This window comes from Diceros bicornis, chromosome 5 (assembly GCF_020826845.1).
Source record: "Diceros bicornis minor isolate mBicDic1 chromosome 5, mDicBic1.mat.cur, whole genome shotgun sequence".
Lineage (NCBI taxonomy): Eukaryota > Metazoa > Chordata > Mammalia > Perissodactyla > Rhinocerotidae > Diceros > Diceros bicornis.
In genome coordinates this window covers 51,083,510-51,110,412 of record NC_080744.1, presented here as the reverse complement: position 1 = coordinate 51,110,412, position 26,903 = coordinate 51,083,510, and the positions used below count along the sequence as shown (strand labels likewise).

The 26,903-nt window shown below is 38.7% G+C and overlaps 1 protein-coding gene across 1 annotated transcript; it reads left to right on the top strand.

The window, feature by feature from the left end:
* Positions 1-1,515: 1,515 nt before the first annotated feature.
* PYGO1 (pygopus family PHD finger 1) lies at positions 1,516-26,903 on the top strand. Its single transcript, XM_058541636.1, has 3 exons — positions 1,516-2,180; positions 19,089-19,174; positions 20,496-26,903. The coding sequence occupies exons 1-3, from the start codon at positions 2,132-2,134 to the stop codon at positions 21,618-21,620; spliced, it is 1,260 nt and encodes a 419-aa protein (XP_058397619.1). The 5' UTR covers positions 1,516-2,131; the 3' UTR covers positions 21,621-26,903.

Here is a 26,903-nt window from a genome sequence, read left to right as displayed (position 1 = left end):
ATTTCTGCCTGCATGGAGCTTACATTCTAGCTGCCGGGAGCCTTCTCCTTAGATGTGCCTCCTGTAGGAAAATTTTCCCCAGCCTATCCTAGTCTGAATCTTCTTTTTTTATTATTTATTTTGTGAGGAAGATCAGCCCTGAGCTAACATCCATGCTAATCCTCCTCTTTTTGCTGAGGAAGACCGGCTCTGAGCTAACATCTATTGCCAATCCTCCTCCTTTTTTTCCCCAAAGCCTCAGTAGATAGTTGTATGTCATAGTTGCACATCCTTCTAGTTGCTGTATGTGGGACGCCGCCTCAGCATGGCCAGAGAAGCAGTGCGTCGGTGCACACCCGAGATCCGAACCTGGGCCGCCAGTAGTGGAGCGCCTGTACTTAACTGCTAAGCCGCCGGCCGGCCCATCTGAATCTTCTAATCAGGAATTTCCCCCAAACTTACTAGAGAAGGGGTTAACAGTCGTCCCCTGACCACGCCATATCCTGTCTTTTAAAGCCATTCCACTGCTGTGGTGCTTGTGTGTTAAAACTATACATGGCTTCATGTTCACATCTGTTCTCTGATATCCTATGTGCAGTTAAATGAGATCTATGGGTCTTGTCTCCAGAAGGATAAGACTCCTGTTTGTGGTTACTTCTAAGTCCTCATATGATTAATGAGTGCTTTTCAGTGATTCTGACATTAAAATAAACCCAGTGTCTCACCTGATTGAAGATTAGGGTCTGCACCTACAGATTCTCTTTAGTAGGACAACTGGAAAACCTAACAAACAGAACCATTTCACAGAAGTTAAGCCAAAGAATGTCAGATCTAGAAGAGACCTCAGAGAGGTAGCTGCACTGCCCTTTAAAAGATCCGAAATCTGAGACTCAGAGAGGTTACCTAAATTGCCTCAGGTCACACAGCCCAAGTGATGGACATGGAATCAGTGACCAAATTCAATCTACAAGCACATGGGGGTCCTTCTCCTAAAATTTAACGTCTAAATCTGGTCCAGACAGATTAAATCTGTCTCATCGCTTCTACCCACTCTCCTTTCTTGTATTAATTCCGCATCGCTCTTTCTTGAACAGTCAAGTCGTCCAAACTCGAAGTTGGGGCATTTCACAAACAGGTGTCCAGACCACGGACACGGAGTCGGGGACTCCGGCTCTCCACATGCCAGCCGAGAACTCTCCAGCTCCCGCTTACAAAGTTTTCTCGGGTCATACGTTCTCTTTCAGATGCCTGGCTGCGAGGCCCAGATGCCCGCCGTGGCCTCCGACGAAGTTCGGAGATGCCATTTCCTCGCAGAAGCCCGGCGGGGGCGCGGGGGCCGCAGAGCCGGGCGTCCCCGGGCCTGGCGGGCGGGGGGGGGGGGGCGGCGGGCGCGGGCTGGGCGGGGCGGCCCCTCGGCGCGCTGCCCGCCCGGCTGCGAGGGCCGCGGGCCCGCGAGCCCCGGCGCGGAGCAAGAGGCGCGCGGGCCGTGGGGGCTGGGCCGAGGCGGAGCGCGAGGCGGCGGCGGCGGCGGCGGCGGCGGCGGGAGGCGCGGCGGGACGAGGCAGCGGCCCCCGCCCCCCGAAGTGCGTCCCCGCGCGGGGCTGGGGAGCTCAGGGCGGAGAAGCCGCGGGGCCGCGCCACGTCCCTCGCCCGCCCCAGAGCGGGTTTTGCAGGCGGCTCCAGGCTGGGGGCTTTTGTGTCTGCGACTCGGGAGCGGCGAGAGCGCAGACCTCCTCCTCAGAGGGCGCTGTGAGTGCGCCGCCGGGGCCGGCCGCCCGCCTCCTGCCTCCCCTGTCAGCGGCTCCTGAGGCGGCGGCGGCGGCGAGGAAGAAGGAGTGGGAGGAGGCGGCGGCGGCGGCGCACTCGTCCTCCGCACATGCCGGCCCCAGGCGGGGGGCCGCCCCCAGGCCGCGCTCCCCGCCGCCGCCGCTGAGCCCGGCCGGCCCCCGCACGCGGCCCGGCCGGCCCGAGGCCTCGTCCTCCTCCCAAACTTTGCAAAGTCGGCCCGCGTCCCCGCCGCCCTCGGCCGCGCCTCGGCTCGGAGGCTCGCCTCGCAGCCGCAGCGGCCCCGCGAGGAGGAGGAGCCGCCGCCGCAGCATCAAAGACACTGAATTCCCGCGGCCTGGGGGGGAGTCATGCTTTGCGGTCTGTAATGTCAGCAGAACAGGAGAAGGATCCCATTGCGCTGAAGAGAGTTCGAGGTAACGGCGAAGGGCGCCGGATTGAGGGGATCGGGCGGAGTGGGGTGCGCGGGGGCCGCGTGCCCGGCCGCCGGGAGGCCACGGGGCTCTGTCCGGGCCTAACTCCGCGCAGCCCGCGTCCCGCCTGCGCCCCGGGGCCGAGGCTGCGGTGGGGGGCGCGCGGCCCCGGCGCCCGCTCGCCCCAGACACCGGCGCGGAGCCCTCGCCTCCCCGACTTTGTGTGGGGAGGCACTTGAAGCCGCGCTCAGCATCCCTTCGTTCCCCGCTCCTCTCCCACCTTCCCTCATTCGCAAGACACAGCACAATAGGCAACTCAAAGGGTGAGAAAGAAACCCCCCCTGGCAGAGACCACGAACCATGCCCACCCCCCAAAAAAGTAAGTTGGACTGCACTAGAGTTGACGTTCTTGAGGAAGGTGTGCGGGGCCTTCGCGTCTCTCTCGGCCCCCCTTCCCATCCTACAAAAGGCAACAGACACACAGCTTATTTTCTTTAGGTTAAGAGGAGAAACTGTATAAATTCAAAAGGCATTTTCTCTGTTGGCTTATGGATAAGAATCAAATCACCCACAATCAGTTTTATACGTGATTAGTTTGCTTCTTCGTTGCACGCTAGTTAGGAATTTTCCTGCTGCCTTACTATCTAAGAAAAATAAGAGGGAACCATGTACCAGACAAAAGATAATGCATGTAAATTCACAGGCGCCAAATAACCATCTTGAAATTTGATGGGTATTCGCCAGCTCTTATTTCCAGCTCTTAATAGGGTTAAGGCTGAAAGTCCCAAAGTTTAAGTAATACTGTTTGTTCATTAAGCAAATATTTATTGAACATCTACTGTGTGCTAGGCACTATTCTTGGCACTGGGATACAACAGTGAACAAAGCAAAAGAGAGTCTTCACTCAGGAGTTCAGACTCCTCTAAGGTAAACAAATGATAAACAAACAAAAAAAGGTATAGAATGTCAAATGGTAAGTGCTATGGAGAAAAACAAAGCCGGAAAAGTGGTTGAGAAATATGTATGGGAGTGGGGAGGTAGCTACTATATATGTAAGAGGGCTTACCTGGAAGATGATGTTTGAGGGAAGACCCAAAGGAAGTGATAGAGCAGAGCCATATGGATATGTGTAGGAAGAGCAGTCTCAGCAAAAAGAACAGCAAGTGCAAAGGCCCTGGGTCTGGAATTTCCCTAGTGTGTTCAAGCAACAGCAAAGAAGCTATTGTAACTGGTGTGTGAGCAAAGGGAGAGTGGTATGAGCTGAAGGACAGGGTGATTGTGTATTGGGAGTCTTGTGGGCTGTTTAAAAGACTTTGGCTTTTACTCTGAGATGGGGACTGGATGATCTTGAGCATAAGAGTGACATATTTTTAACAGAGTTTCTCTGGCTGCTGTGTGGAGAATAGACTGTAGAGAACAGGGGCTGAAGCAGAGAGGCTAGTTAGGAGACTATTGCAATAATCCTCTCATTCAAACAGGATAAAGTGCTTTATAAATCAGTAAGTAATAAGATAAATTTCCAATTGACTTAAGTGATGTAGCGATCAAGGATCATAATCATTCATCTATGTTTTTGTTCCACATGACTAGAAATTAAACACATAGAACTGGCTTGTGACACAGTGACAACGTGGTATCCAAAAAAATCCACTCAGGTAGTTAGATAGAGATTGATTTTCTTAGCTATTATGCAAAAACGTGATTTAGAGCAGAACATTGTTTTTAAAGGCTTAATATCAGCACAATCTTTCATTTGGTGAAGGTTTTCTATTTCAACTTTCTTTTCTGTTTGTGGTTATGAGTTACCAAGGCCTTTAAGGAATATCTCTTTCTGAGATACAATTATTCCTCTGATATTTTTGCCATATTATTTTGCCTATTATTATAAATTACTCTGAGGTTGAAGGAAAAGAAAGAGAGCTATCGAGTTTATACCTTTGAACTCAATTATCAGACTGAATAAAATACTCATCCATTTTATTTAAAATTGCATTTGATTATGGGTCCAAAGCACAGATCTATCTTCATCTTGTTCCGACTGCTGCTTTTATGTTTGATGCCTTAGCCAGTGGGAGTTGGTTCAGATGTCAGCTCAAGAATATTCTGAGAGTTAAGTACTAGAATTAAAAAGAAAGCACTTTTTAAAATGAAAAGTCAATATGAGGAGAGGTTTTTATAGTAAGTTGTTTTGTAATAATTAGAACATTAATTTTAAAAACATTTATAGACTATTTTATAATCCATAAAAGATTCCAGAACATATACATGAGCTCTTTTGAAGCACAATTCTGCTGAACTTCACTTCCGTGGAACTTTTTGCTATAATTTATATCATCAGACTGTGTGCAGGATATGGTGTTTGCAGATCATAAACTCTTGAGCAGTGCTTCTCAAACTGTTTCCCATCCACTGATGTATAGGGACAGACTTTTTAATGTTTATGTATTTATTTCATGTGTGTTATAAAAAATATAAGTCATCAAACCTCTTGCTTAGGATAAGACTAAGATGTGTATAGATATGTATATATATATAAGATATTTATATATATAGTTTTAATTTAAAGAAATTATTAAGATAGTATTATAAGTGGAACTCGGATATGGCAAAATTATGACAATATGAATGACTAAGGACGTTACAGTAGTATAATCTGTAGACCAAAAGCATCATAATCCCCTGGGATGCTTATTAAAAATGTAGGTAACTGGACCCAGAGAATCAGGATTTCTGGGAGATTTCTCTGCATCTTTAACAAGATCTCCAGGTGTTTCTTATATACATTAAAGTTTGAGAGCTGCTGCTGCTAGACCTAGATTGCAAAGGTGAGTGGACCAGAGGAAGCTGATTTGTGGTCTTCCAAACTTGTCCTGATATTTCAGTATTAGATTCAGAATTGCTATTTAGTGGCAAAGTATCTTACTCCTATTTCCTACCATTTCTTAACTACCCCCAGACCCTCAGCCCTTGATTATAAGACAGACCCATGAGGATTGGTACAATATCTTGATTATCTTTCTGTTTCTCCTCTAATTGCCTTGCCTACAGTAAATACCAAATGAATGAATGAGTAAATATGTGAAGTAACTCATTCATATCTTTATGCTGCTTTCTGATTGTCCATAGCCCCTCATACTAATTTTACTTGCCCTTTTCCCTTAGAATGTTACTTGTCATCCTTATTTTAACCAACACTCTCATTCTCCAGTATTCTTAGAACTCTTAGGTGTTGATCTGATGACAATATTCATTCATTTATTCAACAAATATTTATTGAACAGTCATAGTGCCAGACATGGGAATACATGGATTAAGAAGACATAACGCCTGTCTGCAAGAAATTTTTAGTCTAGTCCAGGATACTGACAAATAAGTAGTCAGTTACAAACAGCATAGTAAGTGCTATGATTGTCTGCACAAAATAAAGGAACATATAACTATCTTGAAGCGAATCAAGAAAGGCCTCCTGGAGAAGAGTCCTAAGAAGCACTGGGTGTTCCTTTGTGTTAAATGATGTAGAAAGAGCAGCAAGGAGGATGAGGGATGAGAAAAAGGTCTGGGAAGTCAGTGTTGATTTTCAGAGGGCACTTTTGGAAATAAACCATAAATGTGGTTTACTTTGAAGTGTTACTGAAGATTAAGTGGTGAAGATGTGCCTTAGAAGAAGCTCGGTGGTAGACAGAAAGACATAGCCAGTAGCTTGAAAAGATAGAGTCGAGAGAAAGTTTGTATGGATATCTTTTTATTTATTTTTTTATCCCTTGAAAAAAGACTTAAACATATTTGTAGACTTATGGAAGGACCCAATGTAGAGGGAAAGGAGGGAAACTGAAAAGGCAAAAGAAAGAAAGGATAATTCATTAATAAAGCAGTCAATACATGTTTTCTAATATCTACCATGTGCTAGGCACTCACTGTTCCAGAAGCTGGGGGTGAGACAGACAAGACTCCTGTTCTCATAAATCAGGTCTCTGCAGATGAGAAAAGAGGAATAGCGTCAAGGATTCAAATGAAGAGTTAGTCTTGGAGAAAGAAAGAGAGAATGGAGGAAGAAAGACAGAAATTTAGAGATGAAGAGGAAGGAACAGAAGGAATTTAGAGAAGGAAGAAGAAGATGAAATGCTTTTAACCAGAGTTAGAAATGACATTGGAGAGGTAAGAATGTATTTTAGCATGGGATAATAACACAGAAATGTCATAAAAGTGCTAAAAGTAGACTTTTCTGAAAAATATAGATCATCTTGATCAAATGAGTGTATGGAGGATTTGGATTAAGACTGGAGAGGAAGCGGGGCCGGCCCCATGGCTTGGCAGTTGAGTGCGCGCGCTCTGCTGCTGGCGCGGCCTGGGTTCGGATCCCGGGCGCACAGCAATGCACAGCTTGTCAGGCCATGCTGAGGCCGCGTCCCACATACAGCAACTAGAAAGACGTGCAACTATGACGTAAAACTATCTACTGGGGCTTTGGGGAGAAAAAGGGAAGGGAAAAAAAAAAGGAGGAGGATTGGCAATAGATGTTAGCTCAGGGCTGGTCTTCCTCAGCCAAAAAAATAAAAAGATTGGAAAGGAAGCATAATTTATGTAGTCACAGACTCGAGGGGAAGAGCCAGTGAGAGAAAGTCTAAAGAAAAGATTTTTTGGAATTTTTGTTTTGTTTTTTAGTTGGTATATGTAAGGGCTAGGCAGATTATCAGGAAAGTGAGTTTGGTTTTTGACACATTGAATGAATATCCCCCTGGGATGTTCCAGTGTACGCAATGGATATATTGTGGTTTGGAACTGAGGTGAGTGGTCTGATCCAGAAATAGAGATCTGGAAGTTATCAGTAAACAGGTGAATACTAATTGATGCCTTGGGGATAGATGAGCTCACCCAAGAGAGATTGAAAAGTGAGAAGGGAAAAGCAACTTTAGGAACACTAATATTTAGGAGACAAAAGGGAATAAAGGACCCTGAAAAGCAGAATGTGAAGGAGTAGCCAGAGAAGCAGAGGAGAAAAACCATAAGAGAATGGTGTCGCAGACATATAAAAGGAAGAGGGGATTTATGAGGGGGAGATGAATGAATTTTGTTTTTAATGTGTTGAATGAAAGGTATCTATCTGTGAGATGTCCGGTGTGCTCTTTCTCCCATATTCCCTGTCTTGGTGAACCTCGTTTATCCAGTGACCCAAACCCATCCCTAACTCCCAACCAACACAGTCCCAAAGTCCTAGAATATCTGTCTCCTTAATATGATTTAAACCCATCATCTTGACCTTTCCACAGCCACTTATTTAGTTCAGATTTTGCTTATCTCTTTGATTAGTATAATAGCCGTCTCGCTGGTTTCCTGGACTCCCATTTTGTCCCTCTTAATTCATTTTCCACATTGCGGCTGCTGGTGATAAATAACTACCATCTATTGAGTACTTACCAAGCAGTTTGCTAAGTGGTTTAAGTGGATCATCTTGCTTAATCCTCTCAATAACCCTGTGAGTTAGATGTAAATCATTCTAGGTTTACAGTTGAGGAATTGATGCTCAGAGAGGTTAAGTAATATGTAGTTAAGTAACACATTCAAGTTTACCCAGCTAATCATTGGCAAAGCTAGTACTTAAACTCTAGGGCCCAAAGTCTTAGCCACTATGTTCTACTGCCATCGTGCTCCCAAAACACAATTCAGTCATGTTACTCTTTTTTGTAAAATTCTTTAGTGGTTCCCTATTGCCTTTAGGATAAAAATCTAACCTTCTTATATTGGCCCTTTTTAATTTGGCTCAGGCTTACCTTAGTCCTCCATCCTTCATATTCCATGAAATATTCTCCCTTGTCTCCTTTGCTCCAGTTCTGAAATCTTCACATTTCCTCTCTAGGCGTTGTCATGGTCTCTCTTGCCTTTAAATCTCTCTTTGCACATTCTGTTCCTTCTGCTAGGCATGTCCTGTTTTTTCCCACCTTTGGTAAGATACTCATCCTCAAAGCATCAGCTCAGTTGAAACCTCCCAGGGTGTCTTTCCTGACACTCCTCCCTCAGTCAGGATTAGATGAGAGTTCCTACTGTTCCCTCAATATCTTGTGCTTGTCTCTATCATAGTATTTATAACATTAAATTTAAGCATTTCAAAAAAAGAAAGAAAAGAGGCCAGCCTGGTAGCGTAGCAATTAAGTTCACACACTCCACTTCAGCGCAGCCCGGGGTTCGCAGATTCGGATCCCGGGCACGCACCGACGCACCACTTGGCAAGCCATGCTGTGGCGGCATCCCATATAAAGTAGAGGAAGATGGGCACGGATGTTAGCCCAGGGCCAGTCTTCCTCAGCAAAAAGAGGAGGATTGGCAACGGATGTTAGCTCAGGGGTAATCTTCCTCACAAAAAAAAAAAAGAAAAAGAAAAAATTGTTTTTTCTAGATTATGAGATCCTTAGGGGGAGGAATTATTACTTTTCTTTCCATGCTTACAGAAGCTCAACAAATGTTTCTGAAATCTAATTTGATGAATGGTACCAAAGAGGTTTCAGTAACTTCAGGTAATCTAGTCTTCCTTGTTTGTTTTCCTCAGAGGTGTGAGAGAGTTACCTCTTGGGAAGATTATACAATTCTCTCTTCTAACACTCTTGTTCCAGGAAACTCAAGAGGTCTAAGTCATCTTTACCTTCAAGGCTAGCCGTAAAGTATGATCAAGGGTGATTTCAGGTCTCCTTTCCTATTCCCAGTCTCTACAGATGTGCTAATAGCAGTAGTGAGAAACAGTACAGCATTTTGACGCTGGAGCACAACTGCCGGGGATCTTATTCAGGCTCTATTATTTACTAGCTGGGTGGTCCTTGGCAAGTTACTTAATCTCTCTGTGCATCAGTTTCCTCAGCTGCAAAATGAGAATAATGGTAGTACTTATAGAGTTGTTTGAAGGATTCAATGGGTTAGTATATATAAAGCAGTTAGAACAGTGTCTGGTACATTGTAACTTATCTATAAGTGTTTACTTTTAAAATCAGCAATAGAAGGTCTAAAATGTACGTTCTAAAATATAGTAAGTAATGTGATCAACGTTTACTTTTCAGTATATTTAATCTACTAATCAATAAATAAATGACCTACAGCATGCTCTTTCTTGTTTTGATTGGGAGTGGGTATGAAGTGAACAGAAATGAAAGTTATCTCCCTCTAGGGAGAAAACAATGAACAAAAAAAAATTATAAAAGCAGAAACCTCTCAGATTTCACAATTTTGCTGAAAAAGACAAATAAATAGAAGTTATATGATTTTTGTGATTATCTGCAGCTTTATTCTTCATGATTTCTTAAGTTTTTGTTTAAAAATTTGGCTGTTAATAAAATAAGTTTATTATTAGAAGTATTATTGTATAGAGTCAGCTTCACACATGGATACCATCCACCCACCTTCCTAAGCTTTTACCTTTTTGAGCAACCTTAAACCTCATGCTCCTCAGTAATACAAAGATCATTAGTTTGGGGAGAACAGCTGACACAGGAACCACAAAAATTTGAAAGCTTAAATCGCTGATGTTGAGGGCTTTCTGAATTTAATATTTATTACATGTCCAGATTGATCTAGTTTCTGGGCATCACACACTGGGCACTTTCTGCCTTGCATTCTAAAAGGAAATAAAGGCACCTTCATTTCAATCATGTAAGGCCATTACACCAAATGCTTGATGTAATTCATATAATACTATGTTCACATAGTCATAATATTTCCATTCCATGGTAGAGACCAGTATTACAGAAGGATGTGTTTCAGGTGAAGACAAAGCTGTTAGCTAAGATGTTCACATTCATAGTAAACGTTCATAGTAAGCGATAGAGTAAACTGACATTATATCCCAGACTTCTGTGCTATTATGAAAAACTGATATTTGAGTGTCCCCTGAGTGTGTTGACACTGCTAGATATTAGATATCTTGACAAGATGTTAAATACTATAGAAACTGAAGTGAAGTTTAGTCTAAAAGAAAGCAAAATGAGAACTAGTATTTGAGTGCCCACTATGTGCCAAGCATTGTGTTGGCACTGTCTCAGTTCATTCAGGCTGCTATAACAGAATACCATAGACTGGGTGGCTTATAAACAACAGAAATTTCATTTCTCACAATTTTGGAAGCTTAGTCCAAGATCCAGGTGCCAGCAGATTCGGTGTCTGGTGAGGACTCACTTCCTGATTCATAGGTGGCTGTCTTCTCTCTCTGTCCTAACCTGCGGAAGGGGCAAGGGAGCTCTCCCAGGTCTGTTTTGTAAGGGCACTAATCTCATTCACAGGGCTCTGCCTTCATGACCTAATCGCCTACCAAAGGCCCCACCTTGTAATATCATCACATTATGGGTTAGGATTTCAACATACGAATCTTGGGGGAACACAAACCTGGTTTGTGTCATTTAATCAGCATAGAATACATAAATACATACTTATTTAGAATAATGATGAAGCAAGTCTGTTTAAAGGAAAATATTAATTATAAAATATTTTTAAATAATATAGTCATATTACTTATGATACCAGTCATTATCACAAACCAAACCATTATTATAAATGAAATGAGGTTAAAAAATGAAAATTTAAAATACATAAAAGGCACACTGCTATCTAGTGTACAAAATAATGCCCTCACTCCCTTTTAAGGACTTGGGGGCCAAAATAGATTGAGTCTTTAATATGAGGAATAAAGAGGTTATAATTAAACCTAAAAAATAAATAAATAAAAAGCCTAAAATAAATAGTCCACACTTTACAAAAAGTACTTATGATTAGAAAAAATAATTTTATACTTATAAATGGATTTCATATCAAAAAATCTTTAATTTGTGGAATCTTTAGATGGGAAAAAATTGCTTCTTTAATAGAATGGATGCTCCTATAAGACTATAAGGAGAGATATAATTTCAACTTCCAGCTCTGGATAAAGGTTAAAGGGTGAAAAGAGAGGTAAGAGTATTATTTTTCTTAATTGGGATTGACTGGTATAATATAAGGTGATAATATGTAGATAGATAAAATTCCTTTGCTTTCTTGAGATGAGAGAGGCTTCTTGTTCCATTCTTGACATCATCCTTTTTCACTTCTGTTCCCCTCATGGATTCAGTGGGCACTGGGCAGGTAGGAGTGAAGAGATGAGATGAAGAAATTCAAGTATTAACAAACAGAAGGATCAGAGTGGCCAGTGTTACCGTAAGCTTTGGCAGCTCCTCTTTTCTTGGTTCTCTGCCCCACAACTCTCAACTTCTGGCTGAAAGTCATGGTTTCCCTTGCAGAGTTAGCAGCAGTAGGTATGTAGAGTAGATTAGAGAGAAGCTTTGGTACCAAAAGTTATTAGGGTAATCTAAATAACTAGCTCTGTAACCACTACTTTCCCCTTCCCTGGATGCTCACCTTTCACTTAATTTTTAAAGAGTGAGAATCATAGAAATTCTTGGTAGCTTATGTTCTAATTAGCCCTTATGACCATGAATCTGATCTAACATTACTGATTACCTGATGGAGAGGAACCACCAGTATTACACACAGCAGCAGGAAGGACCTAGGTAAGGCCAAAAGTCAGAGCCATTGAAAGTGTTAGTTAACTCTTTAGAGGAACAGTAAGTGGGCAACAGAGACCAGTGGGAACTTGAAGATTTGTTTTACGGAGGGGTTAGACTCTTAAATAAAAATTAATACCATAAAACTCAATTTTAAAATAAGAATTTTAGGTGGTTTTGCTCACAGATTACTTGAAAATAATAAGTTTGTTTAAATGATTCCAAAGGTCAGAGTTTTGCTTAGAGTAAATACAAGTAATTGTTATTAAATTTTTGGAAAGTGAACAGCGATGGTAGAAACTAACTATTAAGAGTACATTTTGTCCATCTTAAATTACATTGCATTTTAATTGTAAAATTACAATTATTCAATAGTCTTATGCTATGAATGGTAATTTATATATTCTAGATTAGAGACTAATTTATTAATAATTGTTTTCATTTTTAAGAATTATCTTTTTCTATTTATACTTTTGTTAAAATGAAACACCCATGACAGGTGTTAGGAAAGACAGGGCTTTAACATTTGGCTCCTTTGTTTATTGATATAACCACTTTATTATTTGATCTCTAAGACCATTGCTAATTCTTTTTCCACGGCAAACTTGTCAGAATTTCTAAGTGTTCAGATTCAAGAACAACACATTTTTCTGTTGTATTTGAGTATATACTATTATAGAAAACTGCATACAAATTGCTAATATGAAATCATTGGTTCATTTCATATAGGCTACTGAATAGTTATAAATTGGTAATAGTTTTAGTCATTCCTGAACCATCAGATTTTGAACAGCTGACCTTGAGGGGTGGAGTGGATCTCACTATCAGTTCTTTACTTACCGTCTACTAAAATGGAATTACCACATCATATTAGAATTAAAAGATAGGGGTTCCTTTAGTTTGAACCAGAAGTTTTCAATTTTACCTTTTGTGGGCCACTGAGGAAGACAGTATATGCATAAGATTTTAGGGAGGCAGACTAGTATCTTAGAAGTAGATAAACCTAGTTTTACCCCAGCAACCAAAGGAAAAATAGATAAATTGGACTTCCTCAAAATTAAAAACTTATTTGTGTCAAAGGACACTGTCAAATTGAAAAGACAACCCACAGAATGGAAGAAAATATTTGCAATCATATATCTGATAAGAGTCTAGTACCCAGAAATCATAAAGAATTCTTACAATTTAACAACAAAAAAAGACAAAAAACCTAACTAAAGAATAGGCAAAGGACTTGAATAGGCATTTCTTCAAAGAAGATATACAAATGGTCAATAAGTACATGAAAAGATGCTCAAAATCATTAGTAATTATGGAAATGCAAATTAAAACCACAAAGAGATACCACTTTATACTCACTAGGATGGCTATATTTTAAAAAAACAAACAGAAAATAAATATTGGGGTGGATGTGAAGAAATTAGAACCTTCAAACTTTGCAGGTGGGAATGTAAAATGATACAGCCAGTATGGAAAACAGTTGGGCAGTTCCTCAAAAAGTTAGACATAGAGTTACCGTATGACCGAGCAGTTCCACTCCCAGGTATATACCCAAGAGAATTGAAAACATATGTTCAAACAAAAACTTGTACATAACTGGTCATAGCAGCATTATTCATGATAGCCAAAAAGTGGAAACAACCCAAATGTTCACCAGCTGATGAATGGATAAACATAATGTGGTATATCCATACAATGGACCATTATTTAGCCATAAAAAGGAAGGAAATACTAATACATAATATAACATGGATGAACCTTGAAAATGTTATGCTAAGTGAAAGAAGCCAGACACAAAAAGCCATATATTATATTCCATTTATATGAAATGTCCAGAATAGGCAAATCCATATAGATAGACAGTAGATTAGCAATTGCCTGGGACCGGGGGTCTGGGGAATGATTACTAACAGGTACAGGGTTTCTTTTTGGGGTAATGATGGTGTTCTGTAATTAAATAGTGGTGATGGTTATACAACCTTGTGAATATGCTCAAAAACCACTGAATTGTACACTTAAAAGCAAAGGAAAACAAAACTTTAGTTTTAGATTTCTGAGCTGCTCTTGACCAGTGGTATGACCCCTTTACAGTCCATTTCTTTTTTGAAAATGAGGATGACTTACCTACCTTATAGGTTCGTTATACAGATTGAGTGAAAAAACATTGATATAGTTAGATATAGACTTCTAAGTTAAGACGGTAGAACAGAACTACTTTACAGAATCTCTTTTTTAATTTCAAGTGAAATGGACCAAAACAGTTTTAAAAGAAACAGCACAAATGTTTGGCAACAGCAACAAACAAGGGAAATGGCACAGCCCAATACCATAAATCTAGAACAGGGTGAAATTCACTCTCCTAGGCTTCTCAGACAACCCCTGCCCCTTGGAAGCTGATAGTTATTTACAAAATTTTGAGAATTCTTACTAATAACCCTAAGTCTGGAGAGAAGCAGATTAAATGAGGATTCTTATCTTCTCACTCTGTTGAGTAAGAAAAAAATGAGTGAAACAGGGAAAGTTTTTTTGTTTTTTTTTTTAAAAGGGCAGACTGTCTCTGACAGAAAAGAAAGCTCTAGAGATACAAATTGAATCAGGGGACACAAGGGAATCCTTTCATGTGAATGGGTTACTGCACCCCCAACTACGTAGATGTGCATATAACAAAACCTGAGAATTAAGAGCCTGGATATTCCAAAGAAACACAACAGGTTAATCTTACTAATATAAGTAAGCATTCTAAAAAGAATATTAGCATATCCAGTCATATAAAAATAGTAACATTCATATAAAAATGAGTAAGTTGGATTTATTTTGGGAATGTCAGGCTGAGTTCAACGTTAAAATAATTTAAAGGAAAAAAATCATATGATTATCTCAGTGGATGTAGCATACTGCCTAAGCCAAGCAAACAATCTTTGATGTGAATACAAGGGAGTCAAAAAGTCACTCGTGTTAAAGCAGAGCAAATAAGAGGTCTTGGCAGAGTTGCAAGATAAAATAAAAGCATGATAACTATGCCAACATACCATAGCAAACTAATGAATTAACAAAAACAAGAAAAAAAACAGCATGCAGAAGATGAAAAACCCATAAACTCCAGGACAGAAGTATCTCACATGTACCTCAAGTGGTACAACTTAATAAAATAAAACAAGAGCTAAAAGACAAGATTATGTTACAACAAAATGAGATAAAAGGTAAATTGCAGAACAAAGGGAACAAATTGAGGACTAAAACAGCATAATTACAGAACAAATAAATAAATTAGAAATAAAGAACAGAATAGAGATGGTTAACAATTAAGTTACATAATAGCAAAGCTTCAGATAATCAGATTAAGTGTAGATGAAAAAGATAGAGTCAAGTCAGAAGACCTAACTAATAGATATGGAGCTAAAAGTCTCTGTAGCATAATGATAATTATTAGTGCCCTTGAAATGGAGCGCTCAATAAATAGAGCAGAAAAAGTATTCAAAGATATGATAAAAGAAAATTTGGGCCAGCCCCATGGCTTAGCGGTTAAGTGCTCGCGCTCTGCTGCTGGCGGCCCAGGTTCAGATCCCGGGTGTGCACCGACGCACTGCTTCTCCAACCATGCTGGGGCCGCGTCCCACGTACAGCAACTAGAAGGCTGTGCAACTATGACATACAACTATCTACTGGGGCTTTGGGGGGAAAAAATAAATAGAGAGAGAGAAAGAAAGAAAAAATTTACCTGAAATAAAGAATTGAATCTAGAGATAAAAAATGCTGCCCTGCTAAAAGGGGGAAAAAGTAGAATAAGATGTGATACTATATTCCCAACTTTCAAAGCAGGGAGTCAGTCAGTGCTATCTAAAATTAAAAAAAGAAAAACTATAATTTCTCCAATGTAATGTTTTTCTTGATGTCTTGTCTTAGCCATAGAGGATTCGTTTCAAAAATTTCTCTCTTTTTGGGGCTGGCCCGGTGGCACAAGCGGTTAAGTGCGCGCTCTGCTGCGGCGGCCTGGGGTTCGCAGGTTTGGATCCCGGGCGTGCACCGACACACCGCTTGGTAAGCCACGCTGTGGTGGCGTCCCATATAAAGTAGAGGAATATGGGCAGGAATGTTAGCTCAGGGCCACTCTTCCTCAAGAAAAAAAAGGGGAGGATTGGCATCGGATGTTAGCTCAGGGCTAGTCCTCCTCACAAAAAAAAAAAAAAAAAATTCTCTCTTTTTTTCCCCAAACATTTCTCTTTTGGTGAAGAAACATTTAGCATATTCTTCAGTTTAACTTATTTCTTTTTCCTTTATTAAATTCTAATAAAGTTATACTTTAATGTTTTTATTTTAAAAATAGTATCATATTTTTGTAGAAGTATTTCTATTGCACTATGTACGTAGAAGGAAAAGTAGGTAGGTAGATAGTAACCTAGATGTCTGGAATGATGTTAACCTAGTAGTAAAGATAGTTTCTGGCTGGTGGGATTTGAGAAATATATCAGTCAGTGTCTGGTCAGGAGACAGAAACCATACCAGTAATTTTTAACAGAAAGAATTTAATATAAAATATTGTTAACAGATATTAAACTGAAGTGGAAAAATAGGATACCAAAGTTTTCACAGAAGTATCAACTGTGGGAAGCAGCTACCATTCCTAAGGCTGTGGGTCAAAGGAGAGAGGTTGGAATTATTAAAATATATAAACTCGCCGGAGGGGCTCTGTGAGTGTCAGATCTCTGAGAAGGGGGTGCTGCTTAGGTTGGTATTAATACCTTTGGGCTTGGAGGATGGGCCCCGTGAGCCTGGGACTCAGACATCTGGTGCTGATATCTCTGAAGAGGGTCCAACAAGGCTGTTTGGGATAATAAGTGAGGTAAAAAAATGATGTTATTTTGTTCTAGATGGCTAACCAGAACAGGCAATACCTTTCCACTTGTTAGAAGTCTTCCTTTGTGTCTCTCAGTAGGACTTTTAAAAAGTTTTTATTCATACTTACCTTGTGCATTTCTTAAATTTCTTAAAAATGCTAGCTATTTTATTTTAGTTTAGTTGTGTACCTGTAAATGAAAACTTTTCTTCTACTTTATCTTTTAACTGGTTGTAGTTTGTATATAAGAAAACTTTTGATGTTTAAGTATTAATTTAACATCCAGAATCCTTATTAAATTTTGTTATAGTTTGTCATAGTTTTTCACCTCCACAGTATTTAAACTTCTCTAAAGGGCTCTTACAGAAATCTGCTTTGCATTTTGTTATGTGGGGGACTGTCTTCAACATACTGATTTCTCTTTATTGCCAAGTACCATTTCCTTTCCTGAACTACTATTGTAAAGATATCATTACTGGTCTCCTTGCTGCTACCCCTGTCCCATCACCAATTTATTCTCAACACAGCTACTAATATAATCTTTTAAAAACGTAAATCATGTCACTTTCCTGCTCGAAACCCTTAAATGATCATCCACTGTTCTTTAAATAAAATCCAAATTCCTTACCATAAATTCCAAGGCTCTATGTTTTAGCCAGCTTGGGCTAGCATAACAAAATGCCATAGACCGGGTTGCTTAAACAACAGAAATTTATTTTCTCACAGTCTGGAGGCTGGGAAGTCCAAGTTTAAGGTGCCAGCCAATTCAGTTCCTGGTGAGGGCTCTCTTCCTGGCTTGCAGATGCCCGCCTTCTTGCCATGTCCTCACATGGCCTTTCCTCTGTGATGCAGGTAGGGAGAGAGTGAGAGCGATTGCTCTCTCTTTCTTTCTCTCTCTTCTTAGAAGGCCTCTAATCCCATCATAAAGACCCCACCATCGGGACCTAACGTAATCCTGATTACCTCCCAAAGACCCCATCTCCAAATATCATCACATTGAGGGTTAGAGCTTCAACATATGAATTTTGGGGGGAACACAAACATTCAGTCCATAACACTCTAAAATGATCTGGTCCCCACCTATCTCCAGCCTCTTCCAAAGGCATTCTCCAGAGTCCCTTAACACTGGCCTCTTTTACGTTTCTTAAACACATCAAGCTCTTTTTTACTTAAGAATCTTTATACATGCTCTTCTCTCTGCCTAGAGGCTCTTCCTTCTCCTCTTCACATGAGAGATTTGTTATCATCCTTTAGGTCTTGGGGTTAAATATCCCTTTCTCGGAATCCACATATATAAGCAGATCTCCTCTAATTCTCTGTCAACTCGTTGGATTTATTTGTTTATTAATCTATTACAAGTGTGTATCTGTATGTTACTACAAATGTGTATCTATAAATGTGTGTGCATAATTTTATTCTTCTATCTACTTTTGTATATGTTTAGAATTCTCCATAATAAAAAGTTTTTTTTTTAATTGAGGTCATAATAGTTTATAACATTGTGAAATTTCAGTTGTACCTTATTATTTGTCAGTCACCATATAAATGTGTCCCTTCACCCCATGTGCCCACCCCTCAACCCCCTTCCCCTCTGGTAACCACTAAACTGTTCTCGTTATCCGTGTGTTAGTTTATCTTCCACATATGAGTGAAATTGTATGGTGTTGATCTTTGTCTGGCTTATTTCGCTTAACGTAATACTCTCCAGGTCCATCCACGTTGTTGTTAATGGGATGATTTTGTCTTTAAAAGGTTTTTTTAGTGGAAAAAAAATTCCATTGATAAACTTTTTTTTTAACCTCTTAGATTCATAGTCACACTTTTGCTTTTGCTTGCTCATACACTGTTAAGAAAATAATACTCACATACATTGTTGTATTTTGATAATACCTTTAAAAATTAAAAGGCACATACCTTTGATGCCACAGTTCCAGTTCTAGGAATGACTTGTACCATTATGTAAAGACATTTATACGTGATTTTCATTGAGGAACAGCAAAGGTTTAGAAACAACCTAAATATCCATCAATTGGGGAGGGGCGCAGTTTAATGAATTATGGTATAATCATACTATGAAATACTACTCAGGTATTAGAGAATGGAGCAGTTCTATATGTAATGACATGGAATGATTTCCAACTAAGAAAACAAGGTGCAAACCACTGTGTATAATATGCATGCCATCATTTGTGTTCTCCTCCAAAAGATATTATACTGGAATTTATCTAGATTATCTTTGGAAAGGTAGACCAGAAACTAGTAACAGTGGTTGCCTCAGGGACAGGGAACCAGATGACTGAAGGTTCGAGGGCGGGATGGAGACTTTCTTTTTCACTGAAAGCATAATAAAAAATACTATGGGAGTAGAGATGAATGACTGTTTCGGTCTGAAATTATGGGGAAGACTTTTTGAAAAACAAAGGTAGTAAGAGCTTAGTATTGCTTTTTATCTAACAAAAATAGAAAACATTAACAGATAATTATAATAGATATTGCTATGAGAGTTGTAAAATGATTTCACTTACAAGTGGAAATATTATCTGAATTTTATTTATTTATTTTTAGGTGGTGATAGTGGACTGGATGGGTTAGGAGCACCAGGTGTACAACTAGGAAGCCCAGATAAGAAAAAACGGAAGACAAATACACAGGTAAATTGACATTTTCTTTGATACCAGTTTTTCTTCACTGATACCATCAGGCCAATGAGGTCAATTTAAATTTGGTCGTGGGTTTTGTTTCGTATCCTCATTCAGAACCTAATAGTGAATTCTGCAATGATCGTGTTTTTTTATTCTGCAACTAATGGCTATGGTTGCACTATAGGCCTAGAATAGGTATTGCAAGGAAGTGTGGGCAGACAAATTAAAATGCTTATTCTTAAATCTAATTTAAAAGGGATAGATACCTGTAGTTCTATTAAAAGATTTCAAAATATATGGACACAAGTTTAACCTGAAGTAACGTTCAGCTGTTATAGTACTTCAGTCGTGTGTGCATTTCATGAAGCAGTCATGGTGGAGGCATCTTTTGTCTATGACCTGTAGTTGTAATAAACAGTTAGAAATACAGGCTTTCATGGTTTTATTCTCTATAAATTTAAGCACTCTTTTTATGATAAAGACTGCAAATAAGTATGATGTGTGTACAGATTACTTTTTTCCATTTTGGCCACCATCTGTTAAACTTGCAGTGGGACTAAAACCAGAAGTTTATTTTTCCAGTCTGAGGCCTAGAGCTTAGTACTTTGGGGATACTTTAATAGCTACTCCCTGAAGTTAAGCTAGGAAAAAAATTTAGATCCTGTTTATTGTTATTTAATTTTATGGCTATTTGGAGGGTATAAAAGGTATTTTTAGTTAGAATTTTAAGTGAAAGATTCTAGAGTTATAGAGACAATCATATTAAATGAAAATTATGGTAATGAGGCTTCTTTTGGAAGTTACCTTTGGAGTTTGAAGTACCAATGGATTTGAACTCAGAAAAGCATACCTTATTTCCTTTCCTAAATGAAAGAAACCTACACATTCTTTTTTTTTTTTTGTGAGGAAGATCAGCCCTGAGCTAACATCTGCCAATCCTCCTCTTTTTGCTGAGGAAGACTGGCTCTGGGCTAACATCCATGCCCATCTTCCTCCACTTTATATGGCACGCCGCCACAGCATGGCTTGACAAGCGGTGCGTCACTGCGTGGGCGGGATCCCAACCGGCGAACCCCGGGCCGCCGCAGCGGAGCGCACACACTCAACCACTTGCGCCACCCGGCCGGCCCCTAAACCTACACATTCTTATCATTAAATATAATTAAATATAAACATGACTTGGAATTGAAAGATCAAGTGAAGAATTAAATTTTTGTAACACTGCAATGAAATTTGACTAAAATTAGGTTCATAAGTGTTAAGATAACAGGACAATTTTAATGACTTCTTTGATCAAAAACATGCATTTTACTCTACATTCTCATTTCAGGGGACTTCTTTTCCTCCATTGTCTGAGTATGCTCCACCACCGAATCCAAACTCTGACCATCTAGTGGCTGCTAATCCATTTGATGACAACTATAATACTATTTCCTATAAACCACTACCTTCATCAAATCCATATCTTGGCCCTGGTTATCCTGGCTTTGGAGGTTATAGCACATTCAGAATGCCACCTCACGTTCCTCCAAGAATGTCTTCCCCATACTGTGGTCCTTACTCGCTCAGGAATCAGCCACACCCATTTCCTCAGAATCCTTTGGGCATGGGTTTTAATCGACCTCATGCTTTTAACTTTGGACCACATGATAATTCAAGTTTTGGAAATCCATCTTATAATAATGCACTAACTCAGAATGTTAACATGCCTAATCAACATTTTAGACAAAATCCTGCTGAAAACTTCAATCAGATTCCTCCACAGAATGCTAGCCAGGTATCTAACCCTGACTTGGCATCTAACTTTGTCCCTGGAAATAATTCAAATTTTACTTCTCCATTAGAATCTAATCATTCTTTTATTCCTCCCCCAAACACTTTTGGTCAAGCAAAAGCACCACCCCAAAAACAAGACTTTAGTCAAGGAGCAACCAAAAACACGAATCAAAATTCCTCTGCTCATCCACCTCACTTAAATATGGAGGACACAGTGAATCAGAGCAATATTGAATTAAAAAATGTTAATCGAAACAATGCAGTAAATCAAGAGAATAGCCGTTCGAGTAGCACTGAAGCTACAAACAACAGCCATGCAAATGGGACACAGAATAAGCCACGACAAGCTAGAGGTGCAGCCGATACGTGCACCACTGAGAAAAGCAATAAATCCTCCCTCCACCCAAGCCGTCATGGCCATTCTTCCTCTGACCCAGTGTATCCTTGTGGAATTTGTACAAATGAAGTGAATGATGATCAGGATGCCATCTTATGTGAAGCCTCTTGTCAGAAGTGGTTTCACCGGATCTGCACTGGAATGACTGAAACAGCTTATGGCCTCCTAACTGCGGAAGCCTCAGCAGTGTGGGGCTGTGACACCTGTATGGCTGACAAAGACGTCCAGCTAATGCGCACTAGAGAAACGTTTGGTCCACCCGCAGTGGGCAGTGATGCTTAATCACAGGCAGTAACAAAAGTGGTTTTTTTTTGTCCTGTGTATTACAGAGGTTCAGTGACACAGGATTTTAATGTTTTACATTATTTTTTTAAGTTCACACACAAGATTATTTACCTTTTAGTTTTTATTAATATTCCACTTCATTACTAGTACAAATTTTGTATCGTCGTTTGCTATCTTAAATGAGAATAATGTATATGAGGTGCTTCAGGAAGTACTATACAAATAAATGTTACTTGTTGTTAATCATAAACATAAAAGCCTCTTGAAGCTTCAAAATAATATGTAGCAAGTGTAGGCAAGTTTTGACTTTTAAAAGAATCATTGAAAAAATGTATATTTCAGTGCTGAACTTTGGCGATATCACGTTAAACATTTAGTTCAAAAGTTTTTTCAAGGATCCATTTAACATGTTTTCAGGAAAAATTTATGTAGCTGTAACATGGAAGGAAGCATACATTTTAGTGGGTGTTTTTAAAAAATAATAGGGTATGACACCAGATTCCTCCTGACTAGGGTCGTTGAAATTAGTGACTTTGATATTTTCAAGTCAGTCTTTCCAGGATATCTGTACAGATATGAGACAGATGTTAGCATATAGTAGATGCTCAGTATTTGTTGATTAATTTGTGGATTGTACCACATGAAATTGCTAATATTAGATCAGTTGAAAATTGACTGCAGTTAGTAGAGTTGACATAAAGTATGTTTCTAGTTGTGCTATTTAAAACTAAAACAAAATCATGCTCTTCAATCTTCAATTTTCTTTGATTGTTGAGTTGTTTTGTATTGTTTTCCAGAGAAATAAATAATATAGTATCCTCAGAAGAATTGTGAATACTTTTTCTAATGTGATTTCAAACTGCGACATATTGCAAATGAGATAGGTAGAAATATCAATTAGTGTTAGCAGGCTCTGCTAGCAAAAGAACTACGCAGTGGTGGTTTGAAAATCTTGTTCTGGGGATCTGAATTCAAAAATGAGCCTCAGGGGAGATCAAAATCCATTTCAAGCAAAGACCAATTAAGCGCCAAGGTGAAAGCTAACTCACAAACAGCAGTTTGAGCCCTTGCAGCAGACAGGAGTTTCTGCTGTGACTGGGAAAAGTGTAAAAATGGACCTGAGAGTATCCTCTTGAGAGATGATAAAGAATGGAGACAGTTGAAGGTGAACTCATTAAGATTCAAAACAGCAGAAACCCATTTTTGGAGCAGATCATAACATGTGACCAAAAAAGCCAGATACTGTATTACAATTGATAGCAATTCATACGATGGTTGGATGTTGGTGAAGCTCCCAAACTTGCGCCATTATCATCATTGCAACCAAAAAAGTTCTGAAGACTGTATGGTGATCTGCAAAAGGGATAATTAATTACTACTATTTAAACCCTGGTGAAACAGCAGCAGCAGCATATTGCCAAGCAATTAAAATTATGCATGAAAAATTTGATTAAAAAACAAAGTCCTTTGATTAATAAACATGAACCCGCACTTTTGCATGACAGCACTTGGCTTCTCATGTCACAAGCCACTAAAGCAAAGTTAATTGAATTGGGCTATTAAATTCGGTCATGTCCATCGTAGTCACCAGACCTTTATCCAATGAACCACCGTCTATCTCATCATTTAGAACTTTCTCTAAGAAACAACATACTCTCCAATTGAGAAGCAGTAATTGGAGGATTTGAACAATTTATGCAGCCTAACAAATGACAAATTTTATAAAAATGAAATATTTAATTATCTATTAGAAGGAAATTATTAATGCTCATGATGCATATTTTGATTGAATAAAACTTATTTTTTTAATAACGTGCTTTAATTTTAACCTACAAAAACAGCAATTTCATATGGTACAAGGTAATATAAGGTTTTTTCCATTTACTGGTGACTAGTTAGAGGTGAGTACAAAATATTTTCGATAGCTGTAACATATGTATCTTTACAATTTTAGGAAATGAAATGATATAAACTCTAAAACTAGGTACTCCCTTGTGTGAAAGCTTGACCAGTTAAAGCAGGGTAAAATGCGGTATTTTGGGCTGACTCTGACATTTGATGTGTTCAGTAGCATACTCGAAGATCCCATTTTGCTTACATTGTAGGTTTTGTTAGAGATACATAATTTTCTAAATGTTTAAGGACCTAGTTATGTTTTTCTTGAAATCCTAATGAGTGCTGATTTTTAAGAAATGATGCACTGCGTATATGCCCAGTCCTAGTATCAGATCATGATTTTTTATGACACTGAATACAGTTAGATACTGAGTTGAACCTTCCAGTGTCTGCAGGAGTTAACTCTTTACACGGTGGTACTTGAGTTGTGCTCATTGCTAAGATTGATTATGCAGTTTCTTAAGCCCTCTATTGCTTACAGTTTCAGTAGTTAGTTGTTTCGTGAAAATGAAATAACCTCTCCCAAGCTAAAGATACTTGATTTGTAATGTGATTCTTACATTTTCCATTTCCAAGTAGTTGTTTTTTAAAACTTACAAACAAGTGAATTTTTATTCAAGTATTTAGGTCTTCAGAGTACCTTACTTAAATAGGAATCTGTAAATATTCAAAAGAAAAACCCATAGTTGATTCTGACTGTGAATCAAAGGCAAAGTATAATCATAGCTGATGAATGTTCTCATGTATTTGAATTAATTTTCTTACTAGTTCCACATTTGTCTCTTCATAACACTAAGTCAGAAGTTGTCTAGATGCTTTTTAGTAGGGAAAGTGATGGGCTATAAGAATGGCCAGATACTAATTTGACCAAAGAAGGATATTATACGAATTGATATCGCTTTCTTAGGACAAGTGATGAGCTGCCCCAAACATTTAAAAATATTCAGTGATGGAAAGAAATGCACACAGGTGGAATAATCTTCCAGTAGCATTGCACCTTTTTGATGTAATCCTTTTCCTTCACTGAAAGTCCTCATCTCACACACACACACACACACACACACAACTGAGCAGGAAATCTTGGAGTTTCTCCTACAGTCTCAAGTTTTGCCAAAGTTCGACCTGTCTAACTGTCTGCAGCTAGGCTCTCTCACCAAGGCTAGATTACTGATAGAAAGTCTTGAAGCATCGATTCCTTTCTCAGAACTTGCTTTGCTCATTTCACTAGAGAATTCCTGCCACTTGCTTCTAGATGCTACTGGAGTCACTAATACTGAAACAGCTTAGCTTGTAAAAGACAAATCAATCACTCTTCAGATAGACTGCTTAGAATTTAGATTGGTGATCAGTGTTTTCCTTTTGTGTGAAATACTTTAGAGTACTGCTATTATAATTCTTGTTATCCAAATTAGAAGATGATGTACATAAAACTGAAAATTTTCTTGTACTTGTGCTTATTCTTCATAGATTAACACAATATAAAGAAATGCAATTTTTTTATGTTTTTTTTTTTAGACTCCCAACTCTGCCTAGTGGTAGGAAAAAAAACTCAATAGTATGGGTCACCATGATGTCTGCTGACTTGAATCATCCAAATAAAATAAGTATCAGGAGTCTTCATCTAATATTCTTTCAAACTTGTTCATCCTGAACAAATTAAGAGTGCTAGTACTTACTGTCCAACATACTGTAGTAATTGTATTTAATAGTAAAAATATATATAAGCAATGGGTTTTTTAAGGGAGCTCTAAAGAGTTTTTGGATTTCTTTTTTGCAGTGTATAGAGGTATTCATATGCATGAACATTTGTGCTATTTTAGTTTTTTTTAATTAAAGTTTATTAAAAGCGTCTAGGCTCCCAAAGTTCATTTGTAAATAGTGGTTTGGAACTCTATATAAGGTTGTTAGATTCTTAGAGAAGTTCATAAAGACTTATTTAAACCATAATGTAGTTAACCAATAGTATCATGCTGAGCGCTCTTTAGCCTGAGTTTTCTTTAGGGAAACAATCAATGTAGGAGGGAGAAAGAAGCAGAGGTCTTTCCTTTTTCCTGACGTGATTCAGGAAGGTTAAGTTCTTTGGTCTGAATGTTTCCCAGTTGCCCTTATGCCATCCTAAACTCTCCAGTGGAATGCTGTATAAGCCGACTTGCCTTTTCTCTTCCTGGATGCTCTGTGCTTCAAAATTTCATCTCTTTCCTCCAGTCAGAATTCCTATTTCTTTATGTGGCTGTGGTTGGCTAGATTTTAAGGGAAAAGTGTTTTCCATCAAGATATGAATGAAGAAAGTGAGATTAAATTTCTCTTTTTAAAAAGATTGTTTATTAGTTCAGAATGAATCTTTATCTAAGATATCAGACTATATGACTACATTTCAGGCACTGTGGGAAGCAGTATTTTTATTGAGTTGGCTGTTACTGTCTTGAGAATACTCAGTTTCCTTTAGATTGTTGGGCCTTTTCAGAGTTTCCCTTCCTCTACTTCTGAACTCATAGGTTTTCTTCTATTCCTAAATTTTAGTAATTTCTCCTTTTTCTCTATTCTGTGTATCCAGTAGAGCAGTATAGAAGTGCTTGGTACAGTTATGGGAGTTTAGAGGCATACCTGGAATTATGAGGTTGGGGATGGCGTTAACATCTCCCAAGACAAGTGGTCTGGGGGAAGTGAAGGGAAGAAAGTAGCTATGTGTAAGCCAGACATTAGTACATCAGAGGCTGCCTGTATTTTATTGAAAACTTTTAATGAAACCCAATGGATAAGCTTCATCTTTGTCATATTTTGTCACAATACATTAACTTGCAACTACATTAAAACTTATTCTAAATACTTGTACTTTTCTTGTTCTGTAGATGATGTAGATGATGTTGCTTGTTAGTTAAAATATCTTTTATAAAAGAAAGTCCTGCTTCTTATCATGATGTATGTGACTTAAATGACTGTTTCATATTAAAACTATTTCTTCCTTATGTACTGTTTACATATACCTCTTTTTGGGATATTAGTTCAGTACTTTTATACAAATCTGAGTGTGTTCCACATTGGTGACATGTATTTTTGCAGTAATTTTTTCTTTTGTTCTTAGAGCATGTCTAAAGTAACACATGCACTAGTGCTGTGGTCTGTGGCAAAATTTCTGTAATTCAAATTGGAAAATAAAATGTTTCCAGACTTTGTCCAACATTTATTCCTATGGCAAAGGAAATTACTATGTAATACTAATTATTTCTTATGCTGGTATGTTTAAGCTACTCTATGAAGTATGTGAAACATCAATATTTATGGATTAGTAGATGGCCTAATGTCTTTGAAAGTGGAGCAAGGGGTAAATTTTGGTGTTAGTAATTCATAACACTCATAAGACAATAAATACTTCTTAAAAATTTT